This window comes from Eubalaena glacialis, chromosome X, assembly GCF_028564815.1.
Source record: "Eubalaena glacialis isolate mEubGla1 chromosome X, mEubGla1.1.hap2.+ XY, whole genome shotgun sequence".
NCBI classification, from domain to species: domain Eukaryota; kingdom Metazoa; phylum Chordata; class Mammalia; order Artiodactyla; family Balaenidae; genus Eubalaena; species Eubalaena glacialis.
Genome location: NC_083736.1, coordinates 34,764,343 through 34,777,344, shown reverse-complemented (window position 1 = coordinate 34,777,344; position 13,002 = coordinate 34,764,343). Strand labels below are relative to the sequence as shown.

General features: G+C 41.9%; 1 protein-coding gene across 1 annotated transcript in view; it reads right to left on the bottom strand.

Annotated features, from left to right (window-relative positions):
- Window positions 1–13,002, bottom strand: part of LANCL3 (LanC like family member 3) — an 85,415-nt gene that overhangs the window by 15,464 nt on the left and 56,949 nt on the right. The window contains exon 2 of the mRNA XM_061179059.1: window positions 71–194. Within this exon, the coding sequence (XP_061035042.1) occupies window positions 71–194 (124 nt within the window). The remainder of the gene's footprint in view (window positions 1–70; window positions 195–13,002) is intronic.

Sequence of the window (13,002 nt, the reverse complement as noted above, 5' to 3'; positions counted from 1 at the left end):
CAGTCTTTAGCCAATGCTGCTGTTAGAGACTGCCTTCCTCCTCCAGGCCTTTGCCAACACCCTTACTCACCCAAGTATTCGGTTCCATAGTAAGAATACATCAGTGGGAATGGTTTCCTCTTTTTCATGGCATATTGCTTCCCGGAGTCCAGGATCGCCTGGCAAATTGATTTGATCTGTGCTGGGGTCAGCACCTGAGTAAGGAAAAGAAGCAGAAGTCAAGTCAGGATCTTCCTTATTCCTCAGACACTGGATTTTCTTGCTTAAAAAGTCCATCAGCATATCCCCCTGTCCTTTTCCTATTTGTAAATAAGCTCAGCCCACCATACCTTTTTTTTTAAACCACTGATTCTCTCTTCGTTGTCAAGTTTATCTCCCCTCTTCAGAAAATTTGCAGTTCTGATGGGAAACACACACCTTTACTGCTATAGGTTTTTATAAATGGCAGAGACCACCTAACAGCTGTTATATCATTAATCTTTGTCACAGGAACAAGAAGTTGCTCAGGAAAGAATAAAGACTGGTCCTAAGCGACCATGCTTAGCAAAGCTGTTACTTCTGATGTATGGCGCGGGTCTGGCTCAGACAATGGGCCTTCAGTTTGTGTCATTTCGACTGTGCTTATAAAGCCACAATTCTATGACAAGCTGCTGCATGACAGACCCGCTGGAGCCTTTTGCAGTCCATGAAGGAAACCAAAGTCCAATAAGGACCAAGGCAAAAGAACTTTTACTATCAAAATGATGCTGAATAGAGAATGGCTAAAAGGCCGTCTCCCATATTTTATTCAATCTAGGTACCGTAAGTTTTAGGGCTATACAGGTTAAAATGTTCTCAAGCCTACAAAGCATCATTGCGTTTATTAGGGTTCTGCTCACGTTTGCAATGTTCTCTGTCTGCCACTCTGCCTCGGGGCACACTGGATGCTCCCTTTGGCACAGCACTTGTCACCTGTTGCGTTCTCTCTGTCTCTCTCTACTGGATGATCAGATGCAAAGACTGTGGTGTCTCATCATTTTGGTATCCTTGGTTCCTGACTCTGAGCCCAAGGAGGCCTTTGGTAACTGATGAGTGAGTAAGTGCCAGGTGGACTGCCGTGAAAAGCAGAGCCCCCCTCTCCTCTTTTCTTTATTCACCCCTCCCTCCCTCTTCCTCTTCCTTCCACAATTATTTCTTAAGCCCTTACTATAAGCAGGAAAGCCTGTTCTAGACGCTGGAGACACAACAGTGAACAAGATGACAAGACCTTTACTCTCATGAAGCCAACCTTCCAAAAAGGCGGACCTACACAGGAAAAGTACTAGCCAGAGTAACCAAAAAAAGAAAAAATCACCGAAAGTTCAGCCTTGGCATGACTGGATGAATCTGGGATCAAGGAACAATCTATTGGATTTTGGCCTTTCTCTGAAGACTCACACATCAAATTTTCCTACCTGATGTCTGCCATTAGACTCACCCATTCCTTTTGAAATAACTAATGATTTCTTAAGTCATAACTTGCTCCTCTGATTTACGCAACATTAGAAGGGCAAAATATAATCCAGGTCGTGGCCCCTTCAAATCTAGCATTTAATTTGGAAAAATAATCACATGAAAAGGAAGTTGTTCATTAATTAATTCTGCCAGTTAACATTACTGAGCTACTATTCCAGTGAGGCCCTCTAGTAGGTATTGTGGGGGAAACTCTAGAAAGCCTAGGACACGTTTTTTTTCCTACAAGGAACTTACTGTCCAGCACTGGAGACAGACATAGACAAAAGTCTACAATAGAGTGATTAAAGTTCATGAGCCCACCTCACACCGGTCAGAATGGCCATCATCAAAAAGTCTACGAATAATAAATGCTGGAGAGGGTGTGGAGAAAAGGGAACCCTCTTGCACTGTTGGTGGGAATGTAAATTGATACAGCCACTATGGAGAACAGTATGGAGGTTCCTTAAAAAACTAAAAATAGTACTACCATACGATCTAGCAATCCCACTACTGGGCATATACCCTGAGAAAACCATAATTCAAAAAGAGTCATGTACCACAATGTTCATTGCAGCTCTATTTACAATAGCCAGGACATGGAAGCAACCTAAGTGTCCATCGACAGATGAATGAATAAAGAAGATGTGGCACATATACACAATGGAATATTAGTCACCCATAAAAAAGAATGAAATAATGCCATTTGCAGCAACATGGATGGACCTAGAGATTATCACACTAAGTGAAGTAAGTCAGACAGAGAAAGACAAATATCATATGATATGATTTATATGTGGAATCTAAAAAAATGATATAAATGAGCTTATTTACAAAAGAGAAATAGACTCACTGACATAGAAAAAAACTTGTGGTTACCAAAGGGGAAAGGGGGGGAGGGATTAAATTGGGAATTTGGGATTAACAGATATATATTACTATATATGAAATAGATAAACAACAAAGACCTACTGTATAGCACAGGGAACTATATTCAATATCTTGTAATAACCTATAAGGGGAAAGAATCTGAAAAGGAATATATATATATATATATGTAACTGAACCACTTTGCTGTACACTTGAAATACTGTAAATCAACTATACTTCAGTTTAAAAAAATTTTTTTAATTAAAAAAAAAAGTTCATGAACCCAGGCAGGGGTGGAAAGAAACAGTAATGCAGAATATTTAACACATCAGCTTCACTAAGACTTCATCCCCTCATTTTCCATCTGGTCGCTCAGAAACAATTACATCATGGGTTCCAACTTAAGTTTCCCTTTTATTAGGTACCTGTCTTTGCCTCTTGGGTTTACTCCTCCTTTCTGCCTAGAAATCCTAAAGACCCTATCTTCCCATGCCTTCCCACCGTCATTTCAGGGCTCAGCCTCGGGTCTTTCCTTAGCTGGACGGCACATTTCTCCTAAATGATTTCCTCCTCTGCATCCGTTCGAATTGTTACCAAAATTTCATTTGCCACTGACAACATCTTACTCTCTCTGTACCTTTATCAGCACCAACTGATCTCACATTTAGTCTTACTCTATGTAATATCTTGCATCATCAGCCTCATATCAACTCCTCCATCCTGGCTTACTCTCAGAAACCTGCCAAGAGCCTCAAAGGGCATGAACTTAAGAGGAGTCTATCCTGGTCCCATCCCATAATTTCCTGGGAATATATCTGGCTCTTCACCTGAACTGAGGTCCTGTATGCCACTATTGGTGTTGAATCCATGTGACAGAGGCAGTTTTTGTGATAGGAAAAGGCCACTGGATTTTCAGGGTACGTACTCGTTTGAATGACTAAAATTCTCCCTATTTGACTTCTGTGCTGATAATTGAAAACTGGATTATTCTTTCCTCAGCTGAACATTTATTCATGTCTCCTTTCTCTCCCCGCCCCGCCTGCTTGTTTTTAACCCAGAAAAGGAAAATCAACTTTGGTTCTATGTGGTGCCCTCTTTCTTTCCATCCCTGATCCACAGCTCAGAATAGAGAATGAGTTTATAAAACATTTCAAAACTTCCCCGGTCATGCATCATGTCTGGGTGGTTTCCTCTTATCTCGCAGAAACACTGTGAAAAACAAAGAGAAACGGCACTTGTCGGGCCGGATAAAGACCAGTTATGCGTGCAGTTCTTTATCGCTGGGAACAGACAAGACCTACCCTTGGCTTTATTGATCAGCAAATATAAAGGGGGAAAAACAGTGTACGTGAAAAGTGTGCAGAGGAGAGCACTGAAGAAGAGGGTACTGGTCCCCGCCCAACACACAGTACGTTAGGAAGAAAGGAGATGAGACGCGGGGCAGGGGCTGCTTCGTGTTCTCTCATTTGTCTGCCCTCTCCAGGCCGCACTCCCAGCACAGAGGAACACACGAGCGCACACACTTCCAAGAAGACGGCCTCCGTGCTGCTGAAACACTCTGAGGCCTTGGGAATGAGGAAATGGCATTTCCACTGGGGAAAAAAGTGACTGGGGATGGCAGAGAGCGGCTCCCTGCGCGTTAGGCCTTTATCAGAACAAACCCAAATTCCCTCTCCTGTATCTGTAGCACATAAGGCTATGCATGTGTTGATGTCTTGGATGGATTTGGTTCTTTTTTTTTAAATTTTTTAAAATTATAGTTGATTGACAATGTTGTGTTAATTTCAGCTGTACAGCAAAGTGACTCAGTTATACACATATATACATTCTTTTTTTATATTCTTTTCCATTATGGTTTATCCCAGGATATTGAATACAGTTCCCTATGCTATACAGTGGGACCTTGCTGTTTATCCATCCTATATGTAATAGTTTGCATCTGCTAACCCCAAACTCCCAGTCCTTCCTCCCAGCCACGTCCCTCCTCCTTGGCAACCACAAGTCTGTTCTCTATGTCTGTGAGTCTGTTTCGGTTCATGTGTGGTATATTTTATTTATTTATTTATTTATTTTTTAAAAAATATTTATTTTTTTAACATCTTTATTGGAGTATAATTGCTTTACAATGTTGTGTTAGTTTCTGCTGTATAACAAAGTGAATCAGCTATACATATACATATATCCCCATATCCCCTCCCTCTTGTGTCTCCCTCCCACCCTCCCTTTCCCACCCCTCTAGGTGGTCACAAAGCACCGAGCTGATCTCCCTGTGCTATGCGGCTGCTTCCCACTAGCTATCGGTTTTACATTTGGTAGTGTATATATGTCCATGCCACTCTCTCCCTTCGTCCCGGCTTACCCTTGCCCCTCCCCGTGTCCTCAAGTCCATTCTCTACGTCTGCATCTTTATTCCTGTCCTGCCCCTAGGTTCATCAGAGCCATTTCTTTTTTTTAGATTCCATATATATGTGTTAGCGTACGGTATTTGTTTTTCTCTTTCTGACTTATTTCACTCTGTATGACAGACTCTAGGTCCATCCACCTCACTAGATTCCACATATAAGTGATATCATATGGTATTTGGATTTGGTTCTTTAAATAAAAATTTGTTTTTACACTGAATTGAAATAAATTAAGATATCTCAAAAATACAAAGCAAGTCTCTGGTGGTTTGGTGTAAATATTTTCATTAGTTTAATCGATTCCCTTCGCTGATCCTTGAACGGAGGTGTTTGCTGTGAAATAGTCCCATTGGGCTGGGCTCTGAGTATGAAGAGACCAGAGAGCAATAAAGCCCATTCTATGTTTCCTGGCCCCGCCTAAAGGTTGTGCTCTGATGGAACCAACTCCCTGCTGAGGAGAGATGACCTTTGTTAAGGAAATGAATGAAATGGGCCAAGCCACAGAAAGCCTGCCTCACCACAGACCCCTTTCCAGGGTTAAGTGTCCTGCCCACAGGCCCTCTGAAGTGGCAGTCTTTGCTAGCTTGATATCAACCACTGCCAGCATTAGCAAGCAACAGTCCAAAATGCCCAAAGTATGTGACTGCCCATCCAGATGGAATGCAGAAGGTCACTCCAATATCATGCCAAACACATATGTAACAGAGCCAGAATCTGACATTAACTTAGGTGATTTCCTCCAGCAATTTATTTCATCCACTCCTTTGCCCCGCCATTCTGGTGGTAGCACACGCTTCTGCCTGAGAGAGAAACAAGCCATTTGATGACCAACGAACATCAAAATGACTTTTTTTATGTTAACTTTTAAAAAAAATTTTATTGGAGTAGAGTTGATTTACAATGTTGTGTTACTTTCAGGTGTACAGCAAAGTGATTCAGTTATGCATATACATATATTCATTCTTTTTTTGAGACCCATGGAGATAATAGCTCTGAGGAAAAAAGGCTGTTGAGTTGTTAGAAACTGGGTATTTTAGTACTTAAAGTTGATGATACAAACAACAGACTTGAAGGATATGTAGAGTCAGGATGGAGCTAAAGCTGTTCAAGGTGGAAAGAGGCGAAACCAGGAAACTGAAAGTCAGTGTGGAGTTCCTGCTCTCCTAGCTCCACTCCCTTGCGCTAAGCATTAGGAGAGATCCTATAATCCCCCGAAAAGGTTTGGGGATCTATAGGTAGTTAGGATGTGTGTCCCCCACTCCCACCTGGAATTGGGGAGATGGCAGCCTCAAAGATGTGGCTCTTGCCTCAGGGTCTGGGGCCAGTAAGAGAGATACCGCTGCACGGCATGTCCACAAGAAAGCCAGAGACAATCCTGAGTTTCCTGTGGGTACCATGGTGGAGCAGAAAAACATCCCATACCCTAAAGAAAATTTTTCTAAAAAAATTCACTACCCAAATTTAAAAGTTAGGGAAACTTTTTGGGTACAAAGTCAATATAGACATATGGTTAGAGTTTTACTTTTGAGGCCTGTTTGGGGCTTTGATTCAGTTGGAAGCCACTAGGTTACAGGTAAGAGCCAGGCCTTCAGGAAATCTCTGGAGTGGGTGGAGATGTACTTCAGGTGTTGAGAAGACAAAAACTCAGGGGAGCTGCTTTGATGCAGAAGAAGCTTAAAGAGATAAAGCAGGGCTAAGGGAAGGCTTTCAAATAGGAAACAGATCTTGATGAATCAGACAATTCATATTATGTGCCAGGCACTTTGAGAGAAGGTATCATCTTAACAGCTGAATCATTTAAATAATGAAATATTTCGCATTTGTTTAAATTCTCAAAGTTATGATCTATAGGGGTAAGGTGGAGGGAGTGAATATTAAGGGCTTCACAGAGGGAGAGGGACATGAGCTTAAGCTTTGAAGGGCAATTAGGAAGTGGATAAATGAAAGTGGTGGGGGGTGGGAGGGAGAGAGGGTATTTTAAGCTGTGGGATGATGGGGAAAACCCTGTGTATTAGGGCAATGCTTCTCACACTGCAACGTGCACACAAATCACCTGGTGCTCTTGTTAAAAATGCAGATTCTGATTCAGTAGGTCAGGGACGGGGCCAGGAGAATACAGTTCTAACAAGCTCCCAGGCGAGGCTGCTGCTGGTCCCAGGACCACACCTGAAGTAGCAAGCGATGGGATTATAGGCGCACAGAGGCTGGTTGCAGCAGAGGATTTCTCTTGGGAAGGGTGAGAACTTGGAAGGAACTGTAGGAAGTTCCCAAAGACATTCAAGGAAGCAAGAGGGGGCACCAGGCAAGAACACTGCATACCATAATTTCAATGATCAGATTACCCAGAAAACAGAAGCAGCAACAATGGGAAATTCTCTTCCAATATGCCACGCGTAGGAAAAGTGTGTCTAAATCTGCAGAACCCAGTGGGGAGCTCTCTTAGCCAATGTGGCCAGGTTTCTTTTCTTAATTAGTCTCCAAATGGGGCGCATGTGCTGGTGCAGAATAAGTCCCTTCCATCTGGTTTTCCTGATGCCCCCTGACCATCATTATGCTGGGCGATGAGGAATCGGAAGGGGGTTGCTCTACTTAATGATTATCTTCCAATCTTTTAGAGGGATTCAACAGAGAATTTCACTTATAAACACTTGGTCCCAGATACCATTTCAAAGTTGTTTCTTTTCCCTTCTCATGTCAAGAAACCCAAGCCAAGAAAACACTGGAAACTAGAAAAGAAAAACAGGTTTTACCCCATTCTTGCTGACTGACTGCTGGCTTGAAAGATTTATTACAAGTACCTGGTAACCCAGTCTGCACCAAGTGTCACTAGATGATTTCCTGTTCTATTTCTTGCAAGACAGGAAAGGTCTCAGAGCCTGAGTTTCCTTATCTACAAAAGGTGGATCACAATGACTTGCCCCACCTACCTCCTCAGGTGATGGTGAGACTATTATTAAAAAAGCAGTTCCCATTTGGAATTAGCAGATGCCAACTAGTACGTATAGGATGCATAAACAACAAGGCCCTGCTATATAGCACAGGGAACTGTATTCAGTACCCTGTGATAAACCATAATGGAAAAGAATATGACAAAGAATGTATATATATGTATAACTGAATCACTTTGCTATACAGCAGAAATTCACACAACATTGTAAAACAACTATACTTCAATAAAAAAAAGAAATACTTTACTTTCTTGTTAACTTTTATATTGGCTTTCTATTGCTGCTTAAACTTGGTGGCTAGAAACAACATGAATTTAGTCTCTGACCACACCCCAAATCGATGACATCAGCCTCTCAGGGTGTGGGACATAGGCATCAGTATTTATGAAAACTCTCCAGGTGATTCCAGAGTGCGGTCAAGTTTGAGAATCACTGAGAAACTTCGCTTCACCACTTTCTAGCAGTGTGGATTTAGGCAAGTTACTTATACGTTCTAAGCCTCAGTTTACTCATTTGTAAAAAGTATCGCTAATAAGACCTCCCTATCTCACTGGATTGTTATGAGGATTCCATATAAGACACTTAGCACAATTCCTGCCATGAAGCACGTGCGCAATGCAGTAAGCTGGGGTTAAGACAGACGTTGCAAGTCCAGCAGTGACTCAACCCCACCATTCAGCACCACAGGCCTTGGAGGTCTGCGCTCAGAATCTCCCTCATAAAATAGCCCTGCTGTTGCTGTTCACCTCCCGCACCCCATCTTCCATCCAAGGACCAGCTTGTGTCAGCTTGCATTCCTAAGTCACCGTAACTTGTAAGTCATAGACTAGTAACGTATGGCTCTTCATGTCTGTGTATTTACTTTTCTTTCCTCATCACCACACTTTGGGCGTTTCACTGTCCCACTATCTCCAAACCACATTGCTTTGCTCTTTCAAAACTACTTCTCAAGTTTACCTGGTTTCTAGACAAGTCTCTGTCACTAACTTTGTTACTTTAGACCAATCACGTAACCTCTCTGGTCCTCAGTTTCCTCACCTGAAAAAACAAGGAGTTAAGCTGAGGTGGTCTTTAATGTGTCTTTCAGCAATAGTATCTTGTCATTTTGTGATTCAACACTTTACGGCAACCATTTACAAATCTATAAATACTTATTTGGGCATTAATTCTGGGACGTGGACGGGATGGTATGTTTCAGTGGTTTCATTTTGTACAGGCTAGGCAAAAAGCCCTTTGCAATGAGATTATAGCGCATGTTTAACTTGACCTCTATTCTAGGCATTTTATTTTATGAAGATGCATATTCTCCCATGTGATCCAGCAATCCCACCCCTGGGCATATATCCAGACAAAACTATAATTCAAAAAGATACATGCACTCCTATGTTCATAGCAGCACTATTCACAATAGCCAAGATATGGAAACAACCTAAATGTCCATGTACAGATGAATGGATAAAGCAGATGTGGTACATATATACAATGGAATATTACTCAGCCATAAAGAGAAACAAAATTGAGTTATTTGTAGTGAGGTGGATGGACCTAGAGATTATCATACTAAGTGAAGTAAGTCACACAGAGAAAGACAAATATCATATGATATCACTTATATGTGGAATCTAAAAAAATTATACAAATGAACTTATTTACAAAACAGAAGTAGACTCACTGACATAGAAAACAAATATGGTTACCAAAGGGAAAAGGGGGGGAGGGATAAATTGGGAATTTGGGATTAACAGATATATATTACTATATATAGAATAGACAAACAACAAGGACATACTGTATAGCACAGGGAACTATATTCAATATGCTGTGATAAACCATAATGGAAAAGAATATAAAAAAGAATGTATATATATGTATAACTGAATCACTGTGCTGTACAGCAGAAATTAACACATTGTAAATCAACTATACTTCAATTAAAAAAGTCATAACTTCTTACTAAAAAAACAGATGCATACTCTCTTATGTGCTTTCTTCCTAGTAGAAAGCTTAGGGAACTAGAAGTTGTTTTAGCCTCTTGGCATTGGTTACTTGACTATCTGGAGTCTTTGTCTCCCGATGCCTCCAAAGTGAATGACTACGTTATTAAGGCCTGATGTGTAATTGACCATTTCACATCAGACCCTCCTCTAAGCCACGGTTATGTCATTGCACTAGTCTCAAACCATGGTTCAACAGACATTTTTCAAGTGCTTGCTGTGTGCATGACACTGGGCTAGAGATTACAGGAATATAGAGGTGAGTAGTTGTGTATAGTCAGGTATCGAGTAAATGCCTTTCTTACTTGGAAAGGTCAATTCTGATTGCATACTTATGGCTTATACTATTAGTTAGCCAGTCAACATTCATTCTCCCCTTATTCCTTGCTAACTGGATCTCAGTTTTATTAGGCTGACAACTGTGTTTAACTCCAGGTGATAGACAGTGCATATCAGCTTCAGCCAGTCATGTCAATCCTATTGTCCCTTGCCAGATATTCAGTTCTCAGCCTTCCTTGAAGCTCGAGTTGGCTATGTGACCTCACTTTGATCAATGGAGAAATCTGCTGAGGTGGGAGCTTCTTGGAAAGCTTTTGATTTCATGATAAATGGAAATAAACTGGACAGACTTGGCTGTTACCTGTCTTTCCTCTTTTTGGTGCCTTGAATGTTTATGTGAGGCCTGGAGCTGTAGCAGCCATTTTACATCCTGAGGTAATAAGCTTGTGGATGAAACACCAACATTCACAGAATGATAGAGGAAAAAGATCCTGGGGGTTGTGGACATCGTTGGGCATCTGTACCACAACTAGGAGTACCTATCTCCAGACCCTTGTTATGAGAGAAAAAGTATTTCCTTTTTTAAAGTCACTGTTCATTGGATTACTTACAAACTCGCATCAACTGGGCAGCTGTAAAGTGCCAACCTAACAGCACTGCTAGCATTCATTTCCCTGTAAAGCAATTTTTGCCCACATATTTCTCTGTTTCCATGGAAACCTCTAGCTCCGGAGCTCTTTAAAGTGAGGCTGACTGCCTGAGTGGACAAATTCAAATGCAGTTTTCAGTGCTGGCTGTACTCACAAGGTTGTGATTGATTTTTCTTGTTAAGTGCTGCCCTAGAGCCTGGAGACAAAGCCTGGCAAACACACTGTCACCTTGCTGCCATCGCCCTGGGTGACCTTCCTACTCCTTCCACTTATCTTGCTCCAGGTCAGGGACAAGGGACACTCTCCAATCTGCCCCCAGGATAGTAGATCCTCCAATCCTCAAAGTCGATTTGGGGAGACAGAGAGGAGACTTGCGGGAGCCTCAGCAACAAGTGCTGTGAAGCAATCTTCTTCTTTACCAGGAACCGCTGTCACCTCAACTTAAGTGACAGTATTATGTACTACCTGCCCTGTCACTTGAGAGAGCTAGTCACGAAAATGGTCCTAGAAGAACAATATCTGAGCCATTTGTGACATTTTAAGGCTCAATAACTCTTTCACCTAGATATTTTCGACAAAATAAGCTAGGAGGGTTTCTTTGCCATGGGCCTGTGGGATTGATGGGTGCCTTGAAGGTCACAAGTGGGTGAGAGAAGGCAGAGATTCTTTAAAACGGCTTACATCTTTTTGTCTTTTTTCCCCAGTACCTTAAAATACATTTTAATAAATGTGTTCCTGGGGGGGTGGGATGAAATGGGAGATTGGGATTAACATTTATACACTACTATGTATAAAATAGATAACTAATGAGAACCTACTGTATAGCACAGGGAACTCTACTCAGTGCTCTGTGGTGACCTAAATGGGAAGGAAATCCAAAAAAGAGGGCATATATGTATGGCCGATTCACTTTGCTGCACAGCAGAAACTGACAGCAGTGTAACGCCAACTATACTCAATTAAAAAAAAAAAGTGTTCCTTGGGGCTAAAGGAAGCTAAGGCCCTGAATAGTACCTTCTCTGCATGCAAAATAAAACCTAAACCTATTGCGGGGGTGGGGAGGACTGGGTGACCGTGGCTGGGAAATTTGGAATTTCTGGCTTTGTCATTATATGGCCCTGAACGAGTGATGTAACCTCTCTGCCTTCACAGTCTTCATTGGTAAAATGAGGTAGGTGACCAAGTAACTTCCCGAGACCTTTCTGGTTCATGATGGTTTATAAGTATGTATCTAACTTTCCTTCCTCCTCTTGTATTCATTGAGGCATTGGAGGGAATCCTCTGTGTGATCCTGTCCAAAGTATTTTCGTTATGGTGACACCGTGCTTTCAGGTACTTCGAAGGGAAAATGATTCTGGTTTTTTGTTTTCTGGTTTCTTTTCGGAAACAGTTGTAGCCAGGGGTCTTTAGGAGAGCTAGCTTATAAGATTCCGAAAGAATCGCTTTCTATATAAACAACATATCCAAAAAGGAGATTTGAGGTGACCTGGGCATGCAGGTATGCTGAAGGGAGTGGCCACCCCCCAACCTCCCCGCACCCCGCCCCATTAGGGACCAGGCAGCCAGGATGAACAAAAGCGTCTCTGTGGCTGCTTTCAATTTTCATTTTAGGCCGAGGGGAAGGAGGAGAAGAGAGGGTCTCAGGAGGAGCTGGCTCTGTGGCTGAAGAGGAGAGAAGAGTGAAGTAAATCGACACCTTTGCTCTGTTAAGGACGGGAAACTCCCCAAAGCCGCTTCCTTAGATTTCAGTATCCACAAGTTGCACGTGGTTGCTGTGGAATGAACACAGCTAGGGAGGCTTCGTCCTGGTCCTTACAAAGGCTGGGGTGAACCACCGGGTTATATAACCAGTACTAAGCAAAGCAGGATTTACAACCTTGTAAGTTAGTAACTAAGGTCTTTGTCTTATATAAGGTTTATCCTGTAAATGTTAATCGACCCCTACTATGGCTCACTCAGAGAATGTCTGTCAACAAAAGAGAGAAAAACCTCTGCCATTGTGGAGATGACATTCCAGTCTGAATAAATTCATATTGTGCTCCATATTTTATTGCCCCCAATATGCCTTATGTGGCCACTTTCCATAATTTGTTATTATTTTAATGGGGCTGTCTTCATAAAGAAATCAATGTTAAGTAAATTGTGTGCCACATCTCAGGTTGCCTGGGGAAAATTTAACAGGAGATGAAATCCATTCACAGGCTCCGATGTTCAACTGAGGGTAATCACCAAAAGTGTAAGGATGTACATAGGACAGAAATGGCCAGTTGGCCAGTTGCTATAGCAGATGATTACATGGAAAGGTTTAAAAACAAAGCTCCCAGTCTATACGAAGATTTTATAGGAGGTAGGACTGAACACTCACCTTTTTTAAAAAAAAAGCTCCACT